The sequence below is a fragment of the Populus alba genome, chromosome 9 (genome assembly GCF_005239225.2).
Source record: "Populus alba chromosome 9, ASM523922v2, whole genome shotgun sequence".
Taxonomy (NCBI): domain Eukaryota; kingdom Viridiplantae; phylum Streptophyta; class Magnoliopsida; order Malpighiales; family Salicaceae; genus Populus; species Populus alba.
Genome location: NC_133292.1, coordinates 11,851,618 through 11,873,684, shown reverse-complemented (window position 1 = coordinate 11,873,684; position 22,067 = coordinate 11,851,618). Strand labels below are relative to the sequence as shown.

At 34.8% G+C, this 22,067-nt stretch overlaps 3 protein-coding genes across 3 annotated transcripts; 1 reads left to right on the top strand and 2 right to left on the bottom strand.

Moving 5' to 3' along the window:
• The first annotated feature begins 103 nt into the window (after nucleotides 1-103).
• On the top strand, nucleotides 104-2,292 carry LOC118045519 (cytochrome b-c1 complex subunit 9, mitochondrial). Its single transcript, XM_035054182.2, has 4 exons — nucleotides 104-263; nucleotides 367-510; nucleotides 1,247-1,294; nucleotides 2,014-2,292. The coding sequence occupies exons 2-4, from the start codon at nucleotides 391-393 to the stop codon at nucleotides 2,062-2,064; spliced, it is 219 nt and encodes a 72-aa protein (XP_034910073.1). The 5' UTR covers nucleotides 104-263; nucleotides 367-390; the 3' UTR covers nucleotides 2,065-2,292.
• A 3,952-nt stretch (nucleotides 2,293-6,244) lies between these two features.
• LOC118045517 (uncharacterized) lies at nucleotides 6,245-7,535 on the bottom strand. The gene is made up of 2 exons (XM_035054178.2): nucleotides 6,849-7,535; nucleotides 6,245-6,739 (listed from the first exon to the last, which is right to left on the bottom strand). The coding sequence occupies exons 1-2, from the start codon at nucleotides 7,249-7,251 to the stop codon at nucleotides 6,534-6,536; spliced, it is 609 nt and encodes a 202-aa protein (XP_034910069.1). The 5' UTR covers nucleotides 7,252-7,535; the 3' UTR covers nucleotides 6,245-6,533.
• A 6,491-nt stretch (nucleotides 7,536-14,026) lies between these two features.
• LOC118045516 (protein TIC 100) lies at nucleotides 14,027-22,067 on the bottom strand. The gene is made up of 11 exons (XM_035054177.2): nucleotides 21,271-22,067; nucleotides 20,463-20,534; nucleotides 19,595-19,684; nucleotides 19,318-19,491; nucleotides 18,372-18,462; nucleotides 17,708-17,770; nucleotides 17,573-17,639; nucleotides 16,820-16,923; nucleotides 16,614-16,740; nucleotides 15,444-16,192; nucleotides 14,027-14,606 (listed from the first exon to the last, which is right to left on the bottom strand). The coding sequence occupies exons 1-11, from the start codon at nucleotides 22,035-22,037 to the stop codon at nucleotides 14,175-14,177; spliced, it is 2,736 nt and encodes a 911-aa protein (XP_034910068.1). The 5' UTR covers nucleotides 22,038-22,067; the 3' UTR covers nucleotides 14,027-14,174.

The following is a 22,067-nucleotide window of genomic DNA, read 5'->3' as shown; positions in this document are numbered from 1 at the left end:
CCATTAGTTACCTGTTTCGGGCCAATCTCATAGGCTTAACTGGACCAGCTATTAACCGGATTCCTTTCTAATTAACTTTCGGCCCATGTTGGAAACAACATCATTCTAACTGTAGAGCAGCCCCCCTAGCGTTGATTAATCATTCTCCTAACCCCCTCGTCCTCCTCCAAATTTCTTAGTTGCAGCCGTCGAGAACTCGGGTTTTACTTTCTGTCCGTCTCGCGATTTAGTTTTTGTTGCTTCTTTAGTGAATTGAATCAAAGGTGATGAATAATTGTTATTCCACTTCTTCAATATTTTTTATTTAATTATGTATTAGCTGAGTAAATTGGAAATTTGTGATCTGGAAACCCTAAAATTGAGCAGAGAGATCTTGAAAAAGTAAAAGAGATGGATTCAACACCACGAAGAAGTGGAGGAGGCGCGTTCGAAGGTATCTACAAGTTGATTATGCGCCGTAACTCCATCTACGTTACCTTCGTCATCGCCGGCGCTTTTGCCGGTGAGAGGGTAAGGATTTTTTATTTTATTTTTAGTAGGATTGTTTTATGTTTTATTGTGTTTAAAATTGAAGAATTAGTAGAATTAGTGACTGACTTCGGAAACAGTGCCCTAACTTATTCGAGCATTTGAATTTTAATCAATTTTTTAAAAGAATTAATTTTTGTAAGAGCTTGAAAATAGCAAGCTATAAATAATATTATTAGAATTATGTTTCTCGTGATCAAAGGAAACAATGATCTAGAAACCAAAAATTGTTGAAGAAAGTGGAAACCTTTTTTTTTCTCTTTCCAAGTAGAGCTCACATTTTGCATAGATGTGTTATTGAAATCTTTCGGAGTAGCCGATCAATAGAGAATATAAATGAGCTTCTGTTTGCTTGAGAACTTTTCTACGGTTTGATCTGGAAATGATGACATTGAGACAATGGCAAATGAATCTAGAAATGTATAATTGGATTAGATTTTGTTTAAGAAACACAGACATATTTTCTATGCAATCTGATGGAGTGGGAAATCTTTTTCATGTTTTGAAGCTGAAAGGGGCTAGTCTACTTGAATTGCACTTTTTGATGCATTTAAAAAATTTCTTTGGTAGTTCAACTATGTGAATGCCTAGCTGAACTTGCTGAATGCTATGGTAGTTCAATTATGCTTTATCACTACAGAAATCTGACTTATATTTTGCAATTATTTTTAATAATATGTGGTATCTTATCCCGGTTAGTCTTTGTTGATGCGTGCAGGCTGTGGATTATGGTGTTCGTAAGCTATGGGAGTACAACAATGTTGGGGTATTACATCTGCTATAACATGCTTAACTATTTGTTTAGTTTGCATGCATTACACAAATGGAGTTGTTTCTTTACCTGTCTGGTGACAGCAACTGGTCCTATCTACTTATTATTTGATAATATCGAATGTCAAGTCATTTCATAGATATCTACATGTATACGGAATTTCATGTTTCTTTCTTTAGCCAAGGAGGTGTCGCTTGCAGTCGTTAGTTATGATGGGGTGTGGCTGACTCTTGGTTTGAGCTTCCTACTGTTAGAACTAGGCCACATTCATTTCCTTGTGAATTAGTTAGGAAGTGTTGGAAATTTGGAAATGATGCCCCTGTCAAGTCTTGAAATGTATGCAACAGATTTTTAGAGAAATTGTAAGTTCCAGCTGCTTCGGCAATACTGGCTGATATTTTTCTCTGAATTGTATGATTTTGTGGTTATAAAATTGGACCAAATCTCCTGATTATACTAAAAAGATTTCTGGCTATACTGCTAGGCCTTCTTCAGTTAAGTAGTGACAGTTGTCGCTTACCTTCCTCTACTTGAGTCTCAGAATCTCAGAGCTGTAACTGCTCTTAATTAATGAATTAGTTGCTCTCCATTTGAATCTATGAAGAGCCAAACTCAAATGCTGTTGGTTAATTTAAGTTGGTGGTAAACTTGAATTTCATGAATGTGCTTGGTTTATTCCTTGAATGCCCCTGATATGTTTCATTTTACTGCAGAAACGTTATGAAGATATTCCAGTTTTGGGGCAAAGGCCAACAGAAGAATGAGCTTCTGAGTTCTTCTAGCCATTTTGAGGATTCAGAGCAAGCGCTTGTGCTGTAGTAAGCAATTTTAATTTTTGCAATGAATATAATTTGTTTGGATGCATGATTATTGTATTCAACAATGTTTCCTCCGGTGCACTCTGGGATTGTTGACTGGGTATAAATTGTGGAGGCTACAATGATTTGACAGGAAACATGTTTTTATTAAAGTATGCTTCAATTTCTTGTCTAGTCATGTTCTGGTTTTCGCTATATACAATGTGTTGTGAACTGGATCGTTCTGCAAGCCTAGAAAGTAGAAACTTCAAAAGCTTGAGGACATGCGAATAATACTGCTAAAAAGATGCGGAAACATGCACTAGACAATCACAAAGCTGCCATAAAGAAATGTTTAAGACCAGGTAGTCACAGCTACTTATCGAGTTAACAGCTGTTGTAAATTAACAGCAACTGTAGCCTGAGATGCAAAAGACAAATTATCCTGACGGATAAAAGCTACATGAATTTATGGTGATTACTCATAAAATCTTTGTCGTGTTCCCTTCTTCAAGATTCGCCTTGAGTGTTTGCTGTTGATGTCTTTCTGTAATTCCTTTTGCAGACAAAATTGACTCCTTTGATCCTTTACAAGATTTGGTATCTAGTTTCTAGCATCAAAACAAGTTAATCCTCCTCTGCTTGTGTTTGCTTGTAGCAGCTCAAGCAATCATAACACTATCATTCGATGGGTTTGGTGCAAAAACAATTGCAAACGAAAAAAAATGAATTTCACACGAAGTTCGGTATGAATGATTGCTTCCTCTCTCTCTCTACTCGATGTTCTGTGATATTTGAACTTCACAGGTCTGGATGAACCTCTCTAATAAGCTGTTGAAGAAGCAATCGATTCTTAGGATATCATGGAATACAAAGCAACGGGCATAAGATTTTCCCCGAGTGTCGGGAGAAAATCTGGGTTTTCAATGCATGGTTGAAATTCAAAGACTTCCGAGAAATATTGAAAACTTAAATGCTAAATTTTTTTTAATTTTTTTATTAGCTTTAAATTAAAATGATTTTATTGTTTTTTAATTATTTTGATGGGTTATTATTAAAAATAATTTTTAAAAAATAAAAAAATATTATTAACATGTATTTTAACAGCATGAAAAATTATTTAAAAAATAATCTTCCAATCAAGCTATGAATTCATGAGCCTTTTGCTAATCCATAAGTCCTACACAGCCGACCAATTTATTAGAAAGCAACTCAAGGTTCGTCATCATCTATTATTGAAATTTGAACAGAGGCAAAAAAAAGGTTGAAAATTTGAAAAGAGGAAATCTGAAAGGTTGAAAAAAAAGGGCAGCACAGATTGCACCATGATAAAAATATGATTTTTGGTGTTTTCTCGGCGAACCACAAGTTGCTCGGTACCCATCCACTGGGAAACATAACCCGCGTGAAAGCACGTGTTTCTTCTTTCCTTTGAACATAAAAGCATGGTAAAGTGAACCAGCTGCAGAGGTAATTTTTATGTGTTCCACGTGCAAAAATATTACTATGATAAGAGGTAATTTAATGATGTAGCGCCTCTATATACCAATAGTTAATTTCATTCGATCCTTTATATATATATATATATATATATATATATATATATATATATAAAAGAGAAATTGATATCCAGATTGATTTATGTTGATTTCATCTGATAATATTATTTTAATTTTTTCTGCTATGTGACTACTTCACGCTGAATTTAGTAAGAAAATTATTATTGTAAGATGCAAAGAACAATTAAAAAAAAAGATTGTAGTATTGTCTATATCTGTAAGGGTAATGGACCCTTCTGCAACGACCACACGTTCACCAAGTAAAATAATTTTTATGGGGGTGTATATTTTAACACGGTGATTTCTTGACTTTGTTCTGTTCGATTGGAATGAAAATTAACCTGTGATGATATTGATCTGATTCTACAGAAAAAAGTTGAAGAACTTTTACTTGATGACGAAAGCCATTGGCAAGGCCCCGTTAGCCTAGCTAATGCCAGTCCATTTCTAGGCAGCTTCCTTTGTCAATTTGTGGGGCAAGCCTGTAGGATGGTTGGAGTTTCCAATTATAGTCGTCGGAATCAAAATTATTGCATCGGCCTAGTTGAGGAAGGTTGTCCTAATTATAAAAAAAAAAAAATAGAAAAAATTAAAACATTATTTTATTTATTTTAGAAATTAAAATGAATCGAAATGTAATTGAATTATCCAGCAAGGCGCGTGACAAGCTGAGCTCTCTCTATTTTCGATGTTTTTCAATGCATGAGGGCCGGCTACAAAAGATAGGTGGAAGGGCTTTCACGCACACTTGTGTGGATGAAAACTCGTATGATAGTGGGGTTGTGACTGTTTTTATTTTATTTATTTAATATTTTTAATATATTGATTGCCATTAAATTTCTTGAAAATAATATTTTTAATATAATATATTAAAAAATAATAACTGATTTATTTTATCTATAGTCATTACACTTTGCTCGAATATTGACCCCAAAAAAATCTAAATCACTAAATCAATTTGTTTGTTAACATACTAAGTCAATCAATTATTTTAAAAAAAAAAATCTTAAAATTGACATGTTTAACTGGACATCAAATCTCACCTAAAATAACTAAATTTTAATATATTAATTTTTTTTCAATTAACTTAAACACGATGCAATTCAGGCTGAATTGATGTATCAAATTAGCTATTATTTTAATCATCATGCTATGCTTAGTAAATATTTACAAGAGGATCCGTCCAAATATAAGTAAAATGGTTAAAGCATCGAATTATCAACTTTTTTCTCTATCATAACAGTAAAAACCAACCATCACATCAAAAAAAGTTATATATAAATTAAAAAAATATATATAATTTAAATAATGAGATTTTAAATTTGTTTTTTTAAAGGTTATCAGTTCGAGATCTATAAATCTTAAATTTACTATAAACATATATAAAATTTGTTAACTTTAAAATCTTGAAAAATTTAGTTAAGATATATATAAATTTATCTGTATATTATATTTATAAATTAAAAAAGTATAGAAAATATATAGACTACAACTCTAACTAAAGGTTGGGTAAGAGGACAAAAGTGTCACGGGTTTTGTTGGCCATCATCACATAAAATTTCACATATCGTTATCATATATTATTTCCATATATTTCACATTTTGAATGCTAAAGGTGTGTTTATTGATAAGGTAGCAAAACAAATGAGGAAGTGATCGTTTCCGACTAAATCTCGTCTCGTCTCCTTGCATATTACAAATTGAAATCACATAAAAGTAGGATGTGTGTACATATCTTGAATTGATATCACTTTAAAAGTTTCAGTACATGGTTAAAGCACGGATTATTTCACTATGTTTATGCTTGTAATTAGTGATATTATGTTAATTATTTTGATAAAAACTTATTTAAAAGAAAATAAAGAGACAATTATGAGAGAAAAATCCTATATGAATGTATTATTATTATTTTATATATTTTTTTATCTTTCTTTAAAGTAAATTATGATGAATTATTAATAGTATGTTACTAGTTAATCAATGATTCGATGATTATAAATTTTTTTTATTATAGAACTTTAAACTCAACAAAATTTATGATAATTAGAGAGTAACTAGTAGCTAGTTACTCCTTACATCTATTTTGAAAAAAAAAACATAAAAAAAATAAAAAAGATGAATCATCAATAAAAAAATATATTTTTAATATAAATTAGAGCTTAATACCTTATAAAATTAAATTAAATTCGGATAGAAAAAACAAAAACTTGTGTCAATCCAAACCATGCCCTTCACATTTTATGGATTAGACTGATGCATTAAAAAAATTTAATAAAATATTTTTAAATAATGACCCTAAAAGCCAAGGCTGGAAAGTGAAAAATACAATAACAAGTTCCTTAACCACCAAGTGGATCTAAACTAAAACCCTCGCATCCCCCGTCTTCGAATCATCAATCCAAGTGATTTGGATATTATCAGTGATTTATTTGTAAGAAAAAAAACAATATGAAATATGATGTATCATGATTTCTTAGGTTTCCTCTCATTGTAATCATAAATAAATAAAGAAAAGAAAATTTTAAAACTACAAGCTCAATATTTCGGTAATTTCCATAAAATCATCAGAATAATAATAATGATAAAAAAAAAAAAAAAAAAAAGTGCAAACCTCCATTCACTTCTCCGTTGATTCAAAGCAACAAAAACATAGAGAGGAAAATTTATAGGTAAACAACACCACTGCACATTTCTACTCCACGTCTGCATTCAAGAATCTCTTGCTCTAATTTGACCTAACAAATATACCTAACGGTCTAATACCTAATTAACCCCCCAAACCCATTTTTACACCCACGATTTGCATTAAAAAAGACTATTAATAATAGCAATTCTGATAACTAATTAGCCAGCAGGCATCATCTGGTGGTTAATTAATCACAGCAGGAAATCCATGAGTTTGAGCCAAGGATGAAACCCACTTTTAGCAGCCTCCTCTTTAACTTCTTTTGAGCATGACGGAGACGACGTCGTTGTCAATCCTCCACCACGACTGCAGCTTGCACCGTCCAACCCCGATTTTTTTGGACACAGAAAGAAGTTTCTTGAACCCAACGCCATTAGTTTCTCATCCCTATCCAGACCTGCCAAGAAAAAACATTTTCAAAGGTTTCCATCAGTCTCCGCCCTACACGTGTCCACTTCTCAAAATTAACAGAGATCAAAGCGTGATTTGTTGATGATTAATCTTACTTTCCAAGCTAAACTGCGAGTAATGGAGGTCGAATCTGGAGGAGTCATTGGCAATGATCGAACGGCGGCCTTCCTTCATGTACTGCTGGATAGCGGCGGCGATTAGTTCGCCGACGGTGGATTCAAGAGACATCAAAACCTGCACCGCACCAACGCTTCCTTGGACAGTCACGTTGAGTAAAACCTTCGTTAACTTCGGCCTCACATCCGGTACTGTAGCAGGCAAATTCTTTCCGGCCAGCAAGTCCGGGAGTGTCTTCGGCCGTCGAATCCTCGCCTCCGGCATTTCCGCCGGTATCTTCCCGTGAAACGACAACGCTTTCTCATTTAACCTATTTTTCCTGTTTCTTTCCGGTTCCTGTCCTCCTCCTCTCCGGTAACCCTTTGTTGGTGTTGGAGGCATAATTGTAAGCGACAGTAAGGGTATTACACTAAAAAATAAAAAAAAAATACAATAAAAAATCTCTTTCCCTCCAGTTACTCTATTTCACCGGTTACCTCAAACGGCGGTAGCGAAGGAAACGCGGGCGAGGGAAACCGAGAGCAGGAGAGGAGCGTTGGCTCTCAGGTTTCCGGTAGCTGTTTACTATCATAACCTGTAATGTAAGACCGTGAATAAATGGAAACCAGGGGGCAATTGAGAAGCGAATTATAGGAGATGGACATTCTTGGCTAAAAAGCCTTGCCAGCGCTTGCCTATTTATACGGAGAGGACGGTAAGAAACTAGCGCGTATTTTCTTTTCAACTATCTGCTATAACCGGATGCGGAGAGAAAACGGATGGTTTCGGTCTAACTTAATCGATCAACAGTCAGAGAGGAGTGTTATTGACTGCTAATTGCCGGTAATTAAGGACGTGTGTCGCGTGTGTGGTAATTTTTGAAATTCTTACTGATGCGTGTTGAAGTGCGCGTGGGGATGGTGTATAACTGTTGGTTTTGAAATTTGTGGTTGACAGGTGGATGGTGATCGTGCGGTGTTTTTGTTGCGGATTCTGTGTGGTGGTCGGAGAGAAGGTGAGATGCCAGATAGAGAACTATTGCTCAAAATGGGCGGCTGTTGTGCGTGGTCATATGTTTCCCACGTGTGGATATTACTAGTGGTGAGTCAGGGTAAGAGTAAAGTTGCCTCCTCAGTTAGGCACTGCCTCGAAGTTTCGAGATCAAAATCACAGAAATAGCATTGAAATCCTCTATTTTACAAAGGAGCAAACTTAATTTTAACTTCCCAGTGTATTACTTTATTATCATTTGAGTCCCAAATATTTTATTTTATTATCAATTTTACTCCAAATAGGATGAAAATTGAACAATGTCGCGTCTCCATCTAACCACTGGTTAAGTATTTCATTCGACTTGTATTAAATTATAAGTTTTAGTATACTTTAAAAGACAATTTTACCATCATATTATAGTAATTTTCACCACTTCACTGATTCATATAAAATGAAGATTTACAATTATTTGGTGATAAAATTATCTATTTTAATATATTGAAGTTTATTGTGGTATTTTTAATAAAAACACTTAGCGAACATGTGTAAATAGACAGATGTTTAATCCTTATTAACAATAAATGGATTTAAAGGTAATATCATTTATTGTTCATTATATTTGAGGTGAGATAGATAAAGACATAAAACTGAAATGACAATACAACAATATATAGGAGCTAGCATGATGTTTTTTTCTCTCCCAAATTATAAATCGACGTCGTCGAGATAAATACGGTGGAGTGTGATACCATTTTCAATTTGCATCCTGGACACGTGTCAAGCATCGAGTGGGTCATTTCTGGTCCCGCAACCACGTGGTGGGATTGGGCCACGAGAAATTCCAGCACGCGGATGTTGGAACGTGTAAATAGACTATTGGTTAGAGAACCCCACGTAACCTCCCGGATTGGATCGATGCTGATTTCGTAGCTTGTTTTCCTGTCATTAACATCAACTATATGAGATTGTGCATTTTGTCATGGCATCAATTATTATGTTAATTGCGTTGAAAATCAGTCGGGATTGTTTATTACCTTGTTAAAAGGAAGGCGTCTACGTTAATGATCACGTTTGTACTTGAGAAGTTTGTACTTGAGAAGTGAGGTTGTGTATATAATTATGATTTAAAGTGTTTTTTTTATCTAGAAATATATTAAAATAATATATATTTTTTATATTTTTAAAAAATTATTTTTAAAATCAACATATTAAAAAAATTTAAAAACATAAAAAAAAATTAACAATTTTTTTTTTGAAATTTGAGGGAACGCGGTTTCAACCACGTTCCCAAACAGAAATGAAATGAAATGAAAGTTGTGTGTTATTTTTTAAAATATTTTTAATTTTAAAAATATATTAAAATAATATTTTTTATTTTTAAAATTTATTTTTTATATTAAAATAATTTAAAAATATAAAAAAATTAATTTTTTAAAAAAATACAATTTCAACCACGATTCTAAACTAGCATGAAATTTGATAAATTTGTGTGTTTATTATTTTGGTTTGTAGAAAATTTGTGTTGTTCTTTAATATTATGACATATTCTGACTAGTTTATATGTTATTTAAAAATAAATCACTCTCAGAGCAATTTTAAAAACATATATTCTATATTGATGTGGTATATTTAATATTTTTTTATTAATAATTGCCCAGCGATTTAAACCTAAAAAACGAAGGATATGGACAAATCTCCTTAATTATTAGGAGAATTTATTGAGATTAGTAGAAAGTTTGTGTATGTTTGGTGTTTCATGCCAACTTTATTAACCAAATTAAAGTATATCTTGACGGAATGGAATCTTCCTTGCTAATTTTTTTTTTTTTAATATTACCAAATCATGATACATCATATATATTTCATATTATTAATTTTTTTTACAATTAAACCACTGATAATATCAAAATCACGTTTTAAGGGAGCTTCTGTCTTAATTATCTACGAGTGGGATTGCACATGTGAGGTTTTTCGGATTAAAAAAAGAATATACGATAAAACTAGCCAGTATCCTTTGAATGCTAATCTTATCATCAGAAGATTCTTTTCCAAGAAAATCTCATTCCCGTGCATGATATTTTTCAAAAATTGATCTTGGAGATTTTTTTATGCAACTAGCTAGCATTACTTTTATCTTGGTTTTTTAATTATTTTTTTGGGAAAAGTTCGGTATTTTCCGTATATGAGAAAGAAGTGTCAAAGAGGTACGTACCCAAGATTGTAGAGTCTATACATAATCGTAGGAATAGACTTAATACTCCTAATAATTTAGTAAAGCAGACCGCCGCATTATTTGAGATATTCAAAGTTTCCAGCAACCTACGTCCTTGGTTTTCTTAGTAAAAGAAAAAGAAGTTAGCGAAAAACATCTCCAACGTTTTGGTCTTGACAACGGGTTGGATTCAGTTTGACTGAGACCTAATTAAGAGTAAAATGTTTTGACCAATACTCGTCTTCTTTTGGCTATCATTGTAAAAAATCTTTTCGGCATTAAAACAAATCTATATCTTGAGCGGAAATGTTCTGTTAAGAATCCAATTATTTCAAGAATTTCACCTTTAAAAAAAATGTATACCATAATATTAATTTATAGATCATATGAAAGTAAATTTTGATTCGATTAATCAAACGTGCGTGGTTGGATTATTCGGGTCATGAATATCTTCAAATAAGTTGCATTTAGTTTAATAATAACTATGATTTATACTGGATTAATTATCGGCTTGATTAGCTATGTATAAATAGTCTTATCTCTGCTTTAAACCCAAGTCATGCATACATACACTGAAGTGGATTAGAAGGAGCTCAAGTTAATGTGCCGATATGTGTTTTTTTTTTTTTCCTATCTCAAATAAACAGTAATTTTAGAGAATGCTTATAACTCGGATAAGGTTGGATTGAAGTCAGAATCTCATAGATTTTTTTATTCTAATGATTCCATGCATTGAATATTTTGCTAGCTCAATCCATATTCTATTCTATATATATATATATATATATATATATATATATATATATATATATATATATGTATTCTAACAGGTCATTACGTGCAATTTTAAGCCATTGTCTTAAATCATACAATTATCAAGTGGAATATTGACATGGACATGAAGCTAAACTGTAGCGTCCCATATAGATTGGGATAAAATCAAGCAGGATAGCCTCGAGGAAAAGAAAGAATAAGATTTGGAGTGTCTTGCCTTGATCTTTAATTCAAGCAAAGATTTCTTTATTTTCTTCCGAGTATCAACAAGAATTGCATCTGTGTATTTATTTAATGATTAAGTTATTTTCGAGTTGTTACGTTTTTGATGTATATGATCAGTAAGAGTTATTTCATGATCAGATTCTAAACAAATCGTTTGCATTTAAATTAGTATATTCATGAGTATTTCTTCCACGCAATATTTAGCACACGCGTGTACACATCTAACTTTTCGAATGAACTATATGCTAATTATACTTTATTTAAAATCAATCCAGGCTATTTATATGAAGAGTATCTGGGCATGCTAAACTCTACGGTGGCGTTGCGTTTGAGTATAGTATTTTAATAAATATATACAAACACACAAAAATAACAAAAATATATTTGACCCAAGGAATGAATCTTTATTTAAAATGATTTTAAAATAGATTTTTATACTTTCATAACCAAAGATACATGAAAATATATCATTTATATCTCCACTATTCAATCTTTTTATACCTATATATCTAGAAAGTCTCCAAATACTATTTAGAATACATCACACAAAACATTACCAATTCCACTAAACTTCTCCATGTCATTCGTAATTAATTTAAATTTATTCATGGTTTTGTCACATGGGTTTATTATCAATAATTTATGGTCTTCAAATCATATTTGACTGCGCTAACACTGATGGCTCTCCCACCCCAAAGGAACACTTAACTTGGTGTATATTATTATTCTTCTTCTTTTTATTATTATTATTATTATTTGGGAAATAGTTTCTCTAGTATTATTGTTATTATTATTATCATCTAGGGGAGGCAATATTCCCAGGCTGGCATCTGAGTTTTGGGGGGGTAAACAAAGGCCACACATTTGTTGAGACTGGAAAGGATAGATAGGAGGACAGAGGTCTAATCTTACGTCTGCTTACGATCCAGATCATGCTTGATTGTGGGCATAAAAGGGTTCAAGGTAAGCACAAGAACACGAAAACAGCAGGTCCATAAGACAGAAAATTCTAATAGTTGAATCCCAATAGTACGTAGCTCATTTAGAAAGGATTCGATTTCAATAAATCTAAGAAACAAACAAACAAGTGGATAATAATTGGCGATCACAGAAGATTTCAATAGCTAATAATTTCTTATTATTTATACACAAATATGTAATAAAAGGGTGAGATTTTTGTGGAAGAACCATCGGAACTCAATAGTTTAAGTTATTAGGTAAAGTTTCAAAATATAATTTATATTATTTTTTAATACACTCTCTTAAGTAAAAATTTATTTGAGCTTAAAACTTACATAGACTCATATTGTCTTGTACTTAATTTTTTTCAAATAAATAAAGATGGTGAAATTCAAACTTGTAATCGCATGGTCATGAAAATATCTGATACCATATCAAAAAAATTATCTGAACTCAATAACTTAAACTGTTAAATAAAATTTTAAGATATGATTTATATTATTCTCTAACAATCTTATACGTACTCATTTTCCAAACTGAAAATGACAACCTTAAAGTTTCCTTCCTCCTACGTAGTTATCCTTGAGACCAGTTGCATGATCACTAGCACCTTAGTTTTGCCTCAGCATGGATGAGAAGTTCTTTAGAATCCTAAGCTTCAAGATGGACATGGTTCTGATAAATTCATAGGTGGGTTTTGGATGCTTCAACTAGTCAACAGCGCAGCTGCCATCAAGACCTTGACACCATAGTATTTCACAGAGAATTAAGATGGCCAAATTGAATTCAATCAATGTGAGCCACGGTCACTATAATTAGGCTTTGGTCCCCACCTTTAAGAGTAGTCTTGTAGTGAACAATTTGCCAATTTGGTAGGGCATGCAAAATTGAATCATGGTCCCAGAGAATACTGCCTCTTGCTTTAGAAATACTTGGTCTATATTTTATTTGTAAGGAAAAAAAAAAAAAAAACAAGAAAAGTGTTAGTGAATTTCCATTGGATAGCATGTGATAATAAACAAAATTAAAAAAAAAAATAAGGAAATTCAGAACCTAGTTGGGGTAGATATTTATTATAATAAAGAGCTTGAAAATAAAATTTTTGGAGAAAAGTAATATACTTAATACAATTTATCCAAATAGATAAGTGTGATTGTGTTTAGTTAGTGTTATAGGATACATGCTATGCCCATCATTCTTATCCTTATCCTTTTAGAGGAACTCTACTCGCGGACGAATAATTGAATTTTTGTTTAAATATTTTTTTCTACAACAAAATATACATATAATTTCTTTGTTTTTATTTTATTTTGTCAAATGCTATACAGTTAACTCTAATAGTCAGAAAGGGTAAAACTCTTATATTATGAGTCATTGTCTTGAAATTAATCCGAGTTGGTTTATTTTTAAACATGTTAAGAGATGACTTGATCAAATTCAAGTATTTTAACGAGTTAATTTATAGTATGTTAACTCAACATGTTGTCAATCCATAATACAATTATGGCCATACCAAACTTAGAGAAGACTCTCGGCTGGATCAACTCTAAAAATTTAATTTTTATATTTTGTCCGAACGATGTTTTGGGATGGATCTGAGTTGATTGATTGACCTAGAGATGGCAAGATTTGAGATTCATGGCCTTCACCATCAATAGGAACTCTTGAGATCTCAGTAATTGCTGATATTCCGTCTGTCTCCATAGGCAGCCGCTGCTGACTTGAGGCAGCTTTCAACATTCCGTTGAAGATAGGTGGGGGCGGGAATAATCAATCTACTTTTAGTGGTTGGATCCTACTGCTAAAAAACGAAAGGTAAAAACACACCAGCCCATTTTGACAGCAACGCCTTCATCTTGGGGCTCAACAACTGATACTGATAAGAAACGTTTCGTGAAGCATTATTTACCAATACTTGCATCGAAAGAACATTCGTGAAAGAGGCCCTGGGGTTTCACGGCAGCCACGGAAATCCAAAAGTAGGCACAGTTATATGGCAAGAAACATCCAAACTTCCAAGTTCCAACAATTTGCATTCTCATATGTTCTATCACCTTATCCGAAGGAAAGCAAAATACAGAGTACATACAGACATTTTGCCAAAAAATTGAAATGTGGTCTCTACAAAATTGGCCATCTTGCAATATCATGGAATTCCTATCTAATTTAAGAGAGGAAGAGACTCATACTTAATTGTATTAGTATATGATTCTAAATAATACAATTGTGTGTGCAATGACAATATGCTGTCTGAATCTCTCTCTGGTGCTGCATGCAACCAAGGATGCCTCTGTTTTCTTGGCTTTCTTAGATTTTCTCTGGGATTATTAACAGAAGCTGAAGGATGGGATAGAATTCGTGATAAGGAATGTAACCGAGACATCTTTCCGATGGAATGGTTTGTAGCTTGAATCCTCTGATCTGCACAACGTTCAGCTCTCAACCTTCCCTTTTGACCATGGACTGGGGGGAAACTGACTGAATTAACCATTCCAGAGAGGTCATTAGGGCTCTCCACACAAAGGGAAGGAGTTGCCTTCTGCGGCAATCTTTTCTTCCATGTTAAAAACGATTGCTGTAGCCTAGAGGGAACCTGCAAACCAGCCGAATGAGAAAATCAAGTCAAGCCAGTGGAAAAGGTATGGGAAACGGTCAACAGATCAGAAGGGGGGGATACAAAATTAAGTCCTCGCAAAGAAAAGAACATCCATATAACTGCATGCAAGCCCATCTAAAACACAAGTCATCTCCTGATGGGAGAATAAAACTAAGCATCCACAGAACTGAACATCAAACCACTCTAGCCTAAACCAAACAGCTTGCATTGTCCAACAAAAATACATCTCCCAGAGGAATCCAATCAATATTCCAGAAGTTGATGAACAGCAAATCTCATAACCCATTTACTTGGGTGCTAAACGAGATGGATAGATGAAGAGGGAGGAAAAGACCACCTTTTCTGGTTGGATAGATATACTCCCCAGGAAGGAAAGAAGGATCAATCCTACCTTTCAAGCTTACATTTTTCAATCCATCTGATTTGGATGAATTGATACATCATAGGCGTTTTTTTTTTCCCTAACCCTTGACCAATTTATTTTCTTTTTTCTAACCCTTGACAAATTTATTCCAAACAAACGGTGTTTGAGATTCAACAAATACTTTGTGACCGTTTTACATAGAAAAGTGAAAGAAAATCTTGGTTTGGATATTTAGAGGATTGCGTGATGCATCAGGACCAGTCAGGTAACTTGAAAAAAAAAGAAATAAACGGCATTGCAGACATTTTCCTTCTAATCAAATGTAAGGCATCAGAAAGCAGATATTCTTCAAACCTCTCATATTACGGCTTCTTTTCATCTAAACATTGGAGGACATTCAGATTGACTGCTAAGCACATGGAAAAGAATTCATGGAGTTTTGAACTTACTGTTGAAAGAAGACTACAGGAAGCCAATGACAGCGATGATGCAGAAAATGGAGCTCCTGCAGGTCTGTTTCCTTTCTGGTCATTCTTTCTTGGGTCCTCATCTTGGGTCACAGAACCAAAACTTGATGGTGTAACATCCTCCTCGTCCTCTCCTCGTCCTCCTCCCTCCTCCTCCTCCTCTTCCTCTTCATCTTTAGCTAGAGGTTTCTCCTCCTGTTGGGCTGACACAAAGGTATTTTCTTCCCCCTGCAAACCAATTTCAACCTTCTCTTCCTCCTCTTTTTCTCTCATCTTCAGCTCCTCGTCCAAGTCTTCCATGGTCTCCTCTAAACACAATTCAGCTTCTATCAACTCAAGTTCCTTTTCATACAGCTGTATTTTTATCTCACTAGCTTTCTTCTTCTCTTCAGTCCATTTCTCTAGCTTACCATGCACCAGCTTGCACACATCATCAGCTCTTTTTAGAAGTCGCTGCCATATGTTTTCCTTCTTTATCACCTCCTCTTTTCCATAAAACTCATCAAAACCAAGAGGTAGGAACTGAACTTTATCAGGATCAAAATCGTCCCCATCTTTCAGAGCTGGCTGCCAAAATAACCGAACCCCATGTTCCTCATCCTCAACCCAATCAATTATTCGTCCAGTTGGTGTGTGTAAGATGACAGGATCTTCAGTATATATGCGCCTAGATGGATCTTCAGGATCAGGTTCTGGTTCCTTGTCAAGAACAATGAATTCAGGAGTCTCCTCTGTCCAAACGAATGTAAAAATGTAAGCACCAAACAAAAAGAAAGAAAAAAAAAGAAGCAGCATTGGGACTCAACCAAGAAAGCACTAGCAACTAGCCTAAAAACAAGTTAATTGGACTATCTTCATTAACTGGTTTTGGCTCCATAGATGCAAGCTAAATGCCTGGATCAAGAAAGAACAAAATGATGGTGCAAGACAGTTTATCTTGGCATCAAAAGGTGAGACATTTTAATATTATTTTCATTTGCAAATTAATGCCGTGTTTTTTTGAAGAAGAGAAGCATATAAACAAGAAGACGAAAACTCTTAATGACCTGATGAAAAGGCATGTATCATGAAGTTGAACACCTATCCATACAACTAGCCAAAAGCAAAATTTCTTGCAAGGATTAGAGAGAGAGAGAGAGAGAGAGATGATACCATTCTCCCACCAGTATGAAAGCTCAGCAGGCATGGGCAATCTCAGTGGAGCTTTATAAAAGGAATTTAACCACATCTCCCTTTCTTGATCTACCTCATGTGCATATCTTTTCCAATAATCAGGTACCTGCCAAACAAGCACATTTGTTCTCATCCTCTCCATGGCCTTAAAATAAGTCTAAAAGCAGGTTAACAAAGTAACTTACTTCGTAGAACTGGTTGATGAAGCCTGGCGCCATCCACGCATCTTCTTCCTCGTAGAAATAGGGATGTTGAGGATCACTATATGGACCAAACGCTTCCCTAACCACTGCGAGCAAACATAATACCAAAAGAAGAATAAATGAAAGATCAATACATTATGGAAGAATTCTACAATAGAAAATTGGATCTGCAAATGTGCAAGTTAGCAGTTATAAATCTAGTGACAGTTGGGATTAGAGGCATAAATTGTCATAATTCAGTGAGGGAAAACATGGATGTCTAAAAGATGAACAAAAGCTTAAGCATTCAATCAAGCAGGCTGAAACCCAATGCTATATCCTGCATTCCCAATTCCCATGCTTCAACATGTTTGATGTTATGATGCTTAGTTTGAATGCTTGAATCCTGTCTCCAAAGAACATTTAACCAGCAACATCTAACAAGAAGACTTTGTAGCCATGGTGATAATATTTTTGAGAGATATGACAGCATATACCTTGGTCAGCCAGCATATGTGCATCTCTAAATCAATGACCAAGGTTGTGTTGCCCGTCAATTTGTAGATTATAATCTACGTGATTACACAAAATGGATATTATATTTCATCAGTTATTGATTATCACCACATAACAAAAAAGTCAAACCCTGACTTTCCAGCCCCAGTTGATGCATTACTTTGAAACTCAATTGCTACTATTCCGTAACTCTATTGCTACTCTCCATTAAAAGCAATATTTGGAGTAAAAAAGACATACTTCCATCTGGTTTATTGACAAACATCCTAGCCTTTGCAGCAGCTACTTCAGCTATTCCTGCGTGCACCTGTAAGACCTTTTTGTAAGAGAAATATCTTAGAAAAGTTTAACCTTTAAAAGAAAGTGATAACATACCGCAGAAATGTCTTCATCACAATCAGTAGCATCCTCTACGAACTCTCCAAAGTAGAACCTACCCTGTATGTACACCAAAAATAGGGGGTCACTCTTTTATGAAACTAAAATGGAAAAAACAAAAAAGCCATTATCCAGTTATGGTCCTGCCACAGTGCAGTGCTGGGAAGGAAGGTTTGGAGGCAGTATATCCTTCAACATATATGCATGAAATAATTGCTTTCAAGACTCCACCTGCAGCTTTGTGGTTACACCCATGGCTTCCACCCAGGCAACAAGTGACCAAGCAATAGTTACTATGACACTTTACCAGGAGTGGAAATTTTACTGAAATATTAAGAGTTGTAAAACACAAAAAAAAAAGAGCAGACCAATTACACAAATCAAATTTATTGGTTGTGCATATCTGTGTTCATGACATTTCTATCACCACAGTGCATGCTTTCAAGCTAATTGGTTTGATTTAATTTCAAGTCTTAAATAATCATTTCCAACTATGCCACTTGTTACTTGAAATATCAACTCTCTTATGATATGGAGCACTAACAGAGAAAAATTGGATTCAGATATTATTTCAAGTTTGTGTTGACCCTTCAAAAGATTGGCATTAAAATTATATACATGCCAAGTTCTGAAATATGGTTTTAATATTTCATGAACCTACAAATATGGTGCGCTCGTTGACTTCATAGACACCGCAACCATGCATCCTGCCATGCTTCCATTCACCAGCATAACGGTACCGACCTTTCTCCCTGACATAGAAACACTATCAACATTAATTAATTATCAATGAAACAGGCATTCACCAAAATAAAAATTCATGTCTTCTATGAGAAAAAACCAAAAGATTCATACAATACAGTAGCACTTCTTTTATCTTTAGACAAGATAATTGTATAGATAAAGATCGTTCATACTGACACCAAAAAAAACAAAAAAGTATATCACTTGGCATCAAAAGGATGGTTAATTGATGATCATCTATTACTCCATTGATTGCCTAGTTGCTTATCAGATTGTCTCTTATCTTTTCAGTTTTTTGGGGGTCATTGGATTATAGGGCCATCACTTCTAGCAGCTTGGTGAGCAGAATCCTTGACTCATTGCCTTCTGTTGGATCCTTGTAAGATGGGAGGTATGCCCGAGGAGTTAGTCAACACATGCTCCAATGCTGTCATTGTGACCTTGAAATTCAGCTCTGGTTTTGTTCACCTCTTTGGGATTTTATGGGTCATGGCAATGGTACCACAAACACCAAATGTGTGTGTGGAAAATGGAAATAGAGAAGCATCTTCACCTTAAAACAGCAGGCCTGTCTACAATTTCCTGCTCTTACTAAGACTAAGTGTGCAACAGCTTCCAACTACATTTTAAAGGATAACTTTGAAAGGATGCAACGCAGGTGATCTCAAGTTCAAACCAAAGTAGCATGCCCAACTCATTGACCCTCAGATAAAGGGAAGAGACCAGGCACTTAAGCAAGCAATGGGATTGACATTAAGATAGGTTGAAGATTTGAAAAACATAAAAAGTTAGGCAAAAGATGTGAACCAATCAAACAATAACAGAAAACAAAAATAACTCACAGCTGAATACAAAGAACTTACGGTTTTTCCCCAAATTGTCTAATCCACTCATCATTCTCGTAAAAAGGTATTTCATACTGCCCTCCAGCCAGACGCATGCTATCTTCAATATCCATCTCCAGCCATTTCCTGTCCTCTGGGGACATAAAATCTCTAGATATAATTCTTCCCTCAGCGCGCATCTTTTCTTCAAGCCTGAAAAGATAGTCATAACCAACTCAAGTTATTTATTCTGTTTGGAAAAAGATCACACATTAATCATACTATGATTATGAAGAGACATGGATTGTGAACATACTTGGAACCTGGTATAGGTTCTATATCAGGTATATCAACTTCTACCACTCCGTGCCCTTCCATGTTGTTCCGGAGCCACTCACCTTCATACCTACAGTAAGGGAATAACATAAAAGTCTTGAGTAGAAGGCGCATTGCTAATAGGGCAAGCAAATTCTTTGATGGATAGATAGATAGAGCTTTAAAGTGTTTCTATCCTGGTTTGAAGCATCAACTACAAATTTATGGAGCCTGATACACATCAAAATCTAGACAAGCAGGGGCTGTGAAAGTGCCTAGCTCTCTAACAGCATATGAAAAATTGACTGTTTGGTAAGCTTGGAGTTTTTCTGACTTTACTATGACAAAAAACAAAGAGGGAGGGAGGGGGGAGAGTGCTGAAAAAACATGTATTTTCATTACTAAATTGCATCCAAGGAGCCTAAATACAGTCTTTGCACATCATGTAGCGGTTTCTTCAGCTATGGAGAAGCTTCCTATATACATCTACCATACAACATTATTTCCTCTTTTTTTCAAGGTTGCTAAATCACAATGATCATTCAAAGACTAGGATGAAGTCAAATAATTATCTGCAACGTGTTCCTTTTTCTTTCCTTTGTTTTTCATAACTCCAAGTTCTTAGTTTCTAAAAAAGTACTTTTAATGCAGGCATAAATCTCGGACACTCACACGCTAGTTTAAATTATATTGGATATTGGATATTCAATAACAACATGCCATGTACTAGCTAGAGAACTATAATCGCAGTGCATCAGCACTTCTATTTTCTTGATGACAGCGTACATCAAATTGTGTCACTTTTCTGTTAACTTTCAATGGATAAATATAAGTGCAAGTGCAACTTTTAAGATAGACAGTGTACAAACCTGACAAGTCCCTGTTCAGCAACATAAACACCCTTGCCATGTGCCAAGTCATCCCAAACAGTGCCTTCATACCTTTACAAATCCAAAACACGATACAACAAGCAGGTGAAAAGAATTCTCATGTGATGAACTAGGATGGAGAGATCATAGAAAGGATCAAATATACATTCAGACCAGACTGTACATGAGCAATTAAAGGCATATTCTATTAACCTCATAAATTATAATTGTGATAAATAAAATCCAGTCCATTAGTCACACCCACACCCTAAGCTACTAGACAAACAAATGAAGAGTTCAAAATCGAAAAACAAACAGAATCATCTGATTATCACCCATTGAAATCATCTCAAAACTAAGGGAATGTTTTGTGGTGTGTAATTTCATTGCAAGCTAGCAAGCATACCGTGGTTGTATCACCTTTAACAACTTAAATTGAATGAAGAATTATAAACCACGCGCAACAAAGCAGTACACGAAACAACATACTACGTTTTCTTTGCAGCAAAAATAATCAACAGGAATTGAACATGGACTCGCGAAACCCCATCCAAAAAACTGGAATAATCGTGCATACAATTCCTCTAAGAACACCAACGCAGATTTTAACGCATTTATACAAAAATTACAAGATCAAATCCCACCAAAAACTAGGCAAAAATCACCAACCATTCATCCAATTGCTCTCAATATCACCAACGCAGCTATAACCACAAAGCAAATTATCAAAAATGAACAAAAACCTATGTAACAAAACACAACCAAAAAACAAAAAACAAAACAACGAGCAAGCTTCACAAGCACTTACGAGCTACCATCTTCGAAAATGTAGCTAACCCAAGTCAAGAACTCCTCAATCCTATCCAGTTCTTCAATAACAGCTTTCGGATTCGAGATATCATAATGATTATCAGGAATCACCGGATAAGGCCTCCTATAAGGCACGTAAAAAGGTGCAATAGGCGGGTCTCTCCCTTCTTCTTTCATCTTCCTAACAATATCCCAATCCTCCTCATCTGCCCACACTGGGTCCCACCCTGGTTTCGTAGATTCCCATGGAGGGTCAGCCCACAGCTCCTTCAAATCCTCTTCCCTCCAATTCTCTTTGTCCCTTGGAAAATCAAACAAATCCTCGTAAAAAACATAGTTTCTGTCTTCTTCTTCTTTCATCCTCTTCATCCTTTTGCTCTCCAAGACCTCCGCAAACCGCGCAGTGTTTTTCTCCGGTGTGTTTTCCGATTCTGGGATTTCATCTCCCGGTCTAGTGTAGGTGACAACGCCGTCCTCTTGGTTGGTGGAGGATTGAGTGTAGTCGTAGTCGTAGTCATAGTCGGAGTCGGAGTCGGAGTCGGAGTCGGAGTACGAGGAAAAAGAGAGGTTGTTGTCTTTGTTGGTATCAGCATTTGGGTCTTCTTGAGGGTTCGGGTCGGGTGAGTCGGTGGTTTCGTCTGCTGAGTTATCGCCGGCCATGTTTGGAGGATAAGAAGGAAATGAGTGAGGAGGGAAGCGTGAGAAATGGATAGGTGTTTTTAAGTGGGAAGGGTTTTGGGGATTTTTGTCCGTTAATACTAGCATTTTTTATTTTGTTTTTTTTTCAGTCTTGCA

Coding starts and splice junctions, on each gene's coding strand:
- LOC118045519 (XM_035054182.2), top strand. CDS start 391: ATGGATTCAACACCACGAAGAAGTGGAGGAGGCGCGTTCGAAGGTATC. Junction 511..1,246: donor GCGCTTTTGCCGGTGAGAGG/GTAAGGATTTTT, acceptor TGATGCGTGCAG/GCTGTGGATTATGGTGTTCG. Junction 1,295..2,013: donor GGGAGTACAACAATGTTGGG/GTATTACATCTG, acceptor ATTTTACTGCAG/AAACGTTATGAAGATATTCC.
- LOC118045517 (XM_035054178.2), bottom strand. CDS start 7,251: ATGCCTCCAACACCAACAAAGGGTTACCGGAGAGGAGGAGGACAGGAA. Junction 6,740..6,848: donor CTCGCAGTTTAGCTTGGAAA/GTAAGATTAATC, acceptor TTTTCTTGGCAG/GTCTGGATAGGGATGAGAAA.
- LOC118045516 (XM_035054177.2), bottom strand. CDS start 22,037: ATGCTAGTATTAACGGACAAAAATCCCCAAAACCCTTCCCACTTAAAA. Junction 16,924..17,572: donor TGTCAATAAACCAGATGGAA/GTATGTCTTTTT, acceptor GTTTGCTCGCAG/TGGTTAGGGAAGCGTTTGGT. Junction 16,741..16,819: donor TCATCAACCAGTTCTACGAA/GTAAGTTACTTT, acceptor CTTGTTTGGCAG/GTACCTGATTATTGGAAAAG.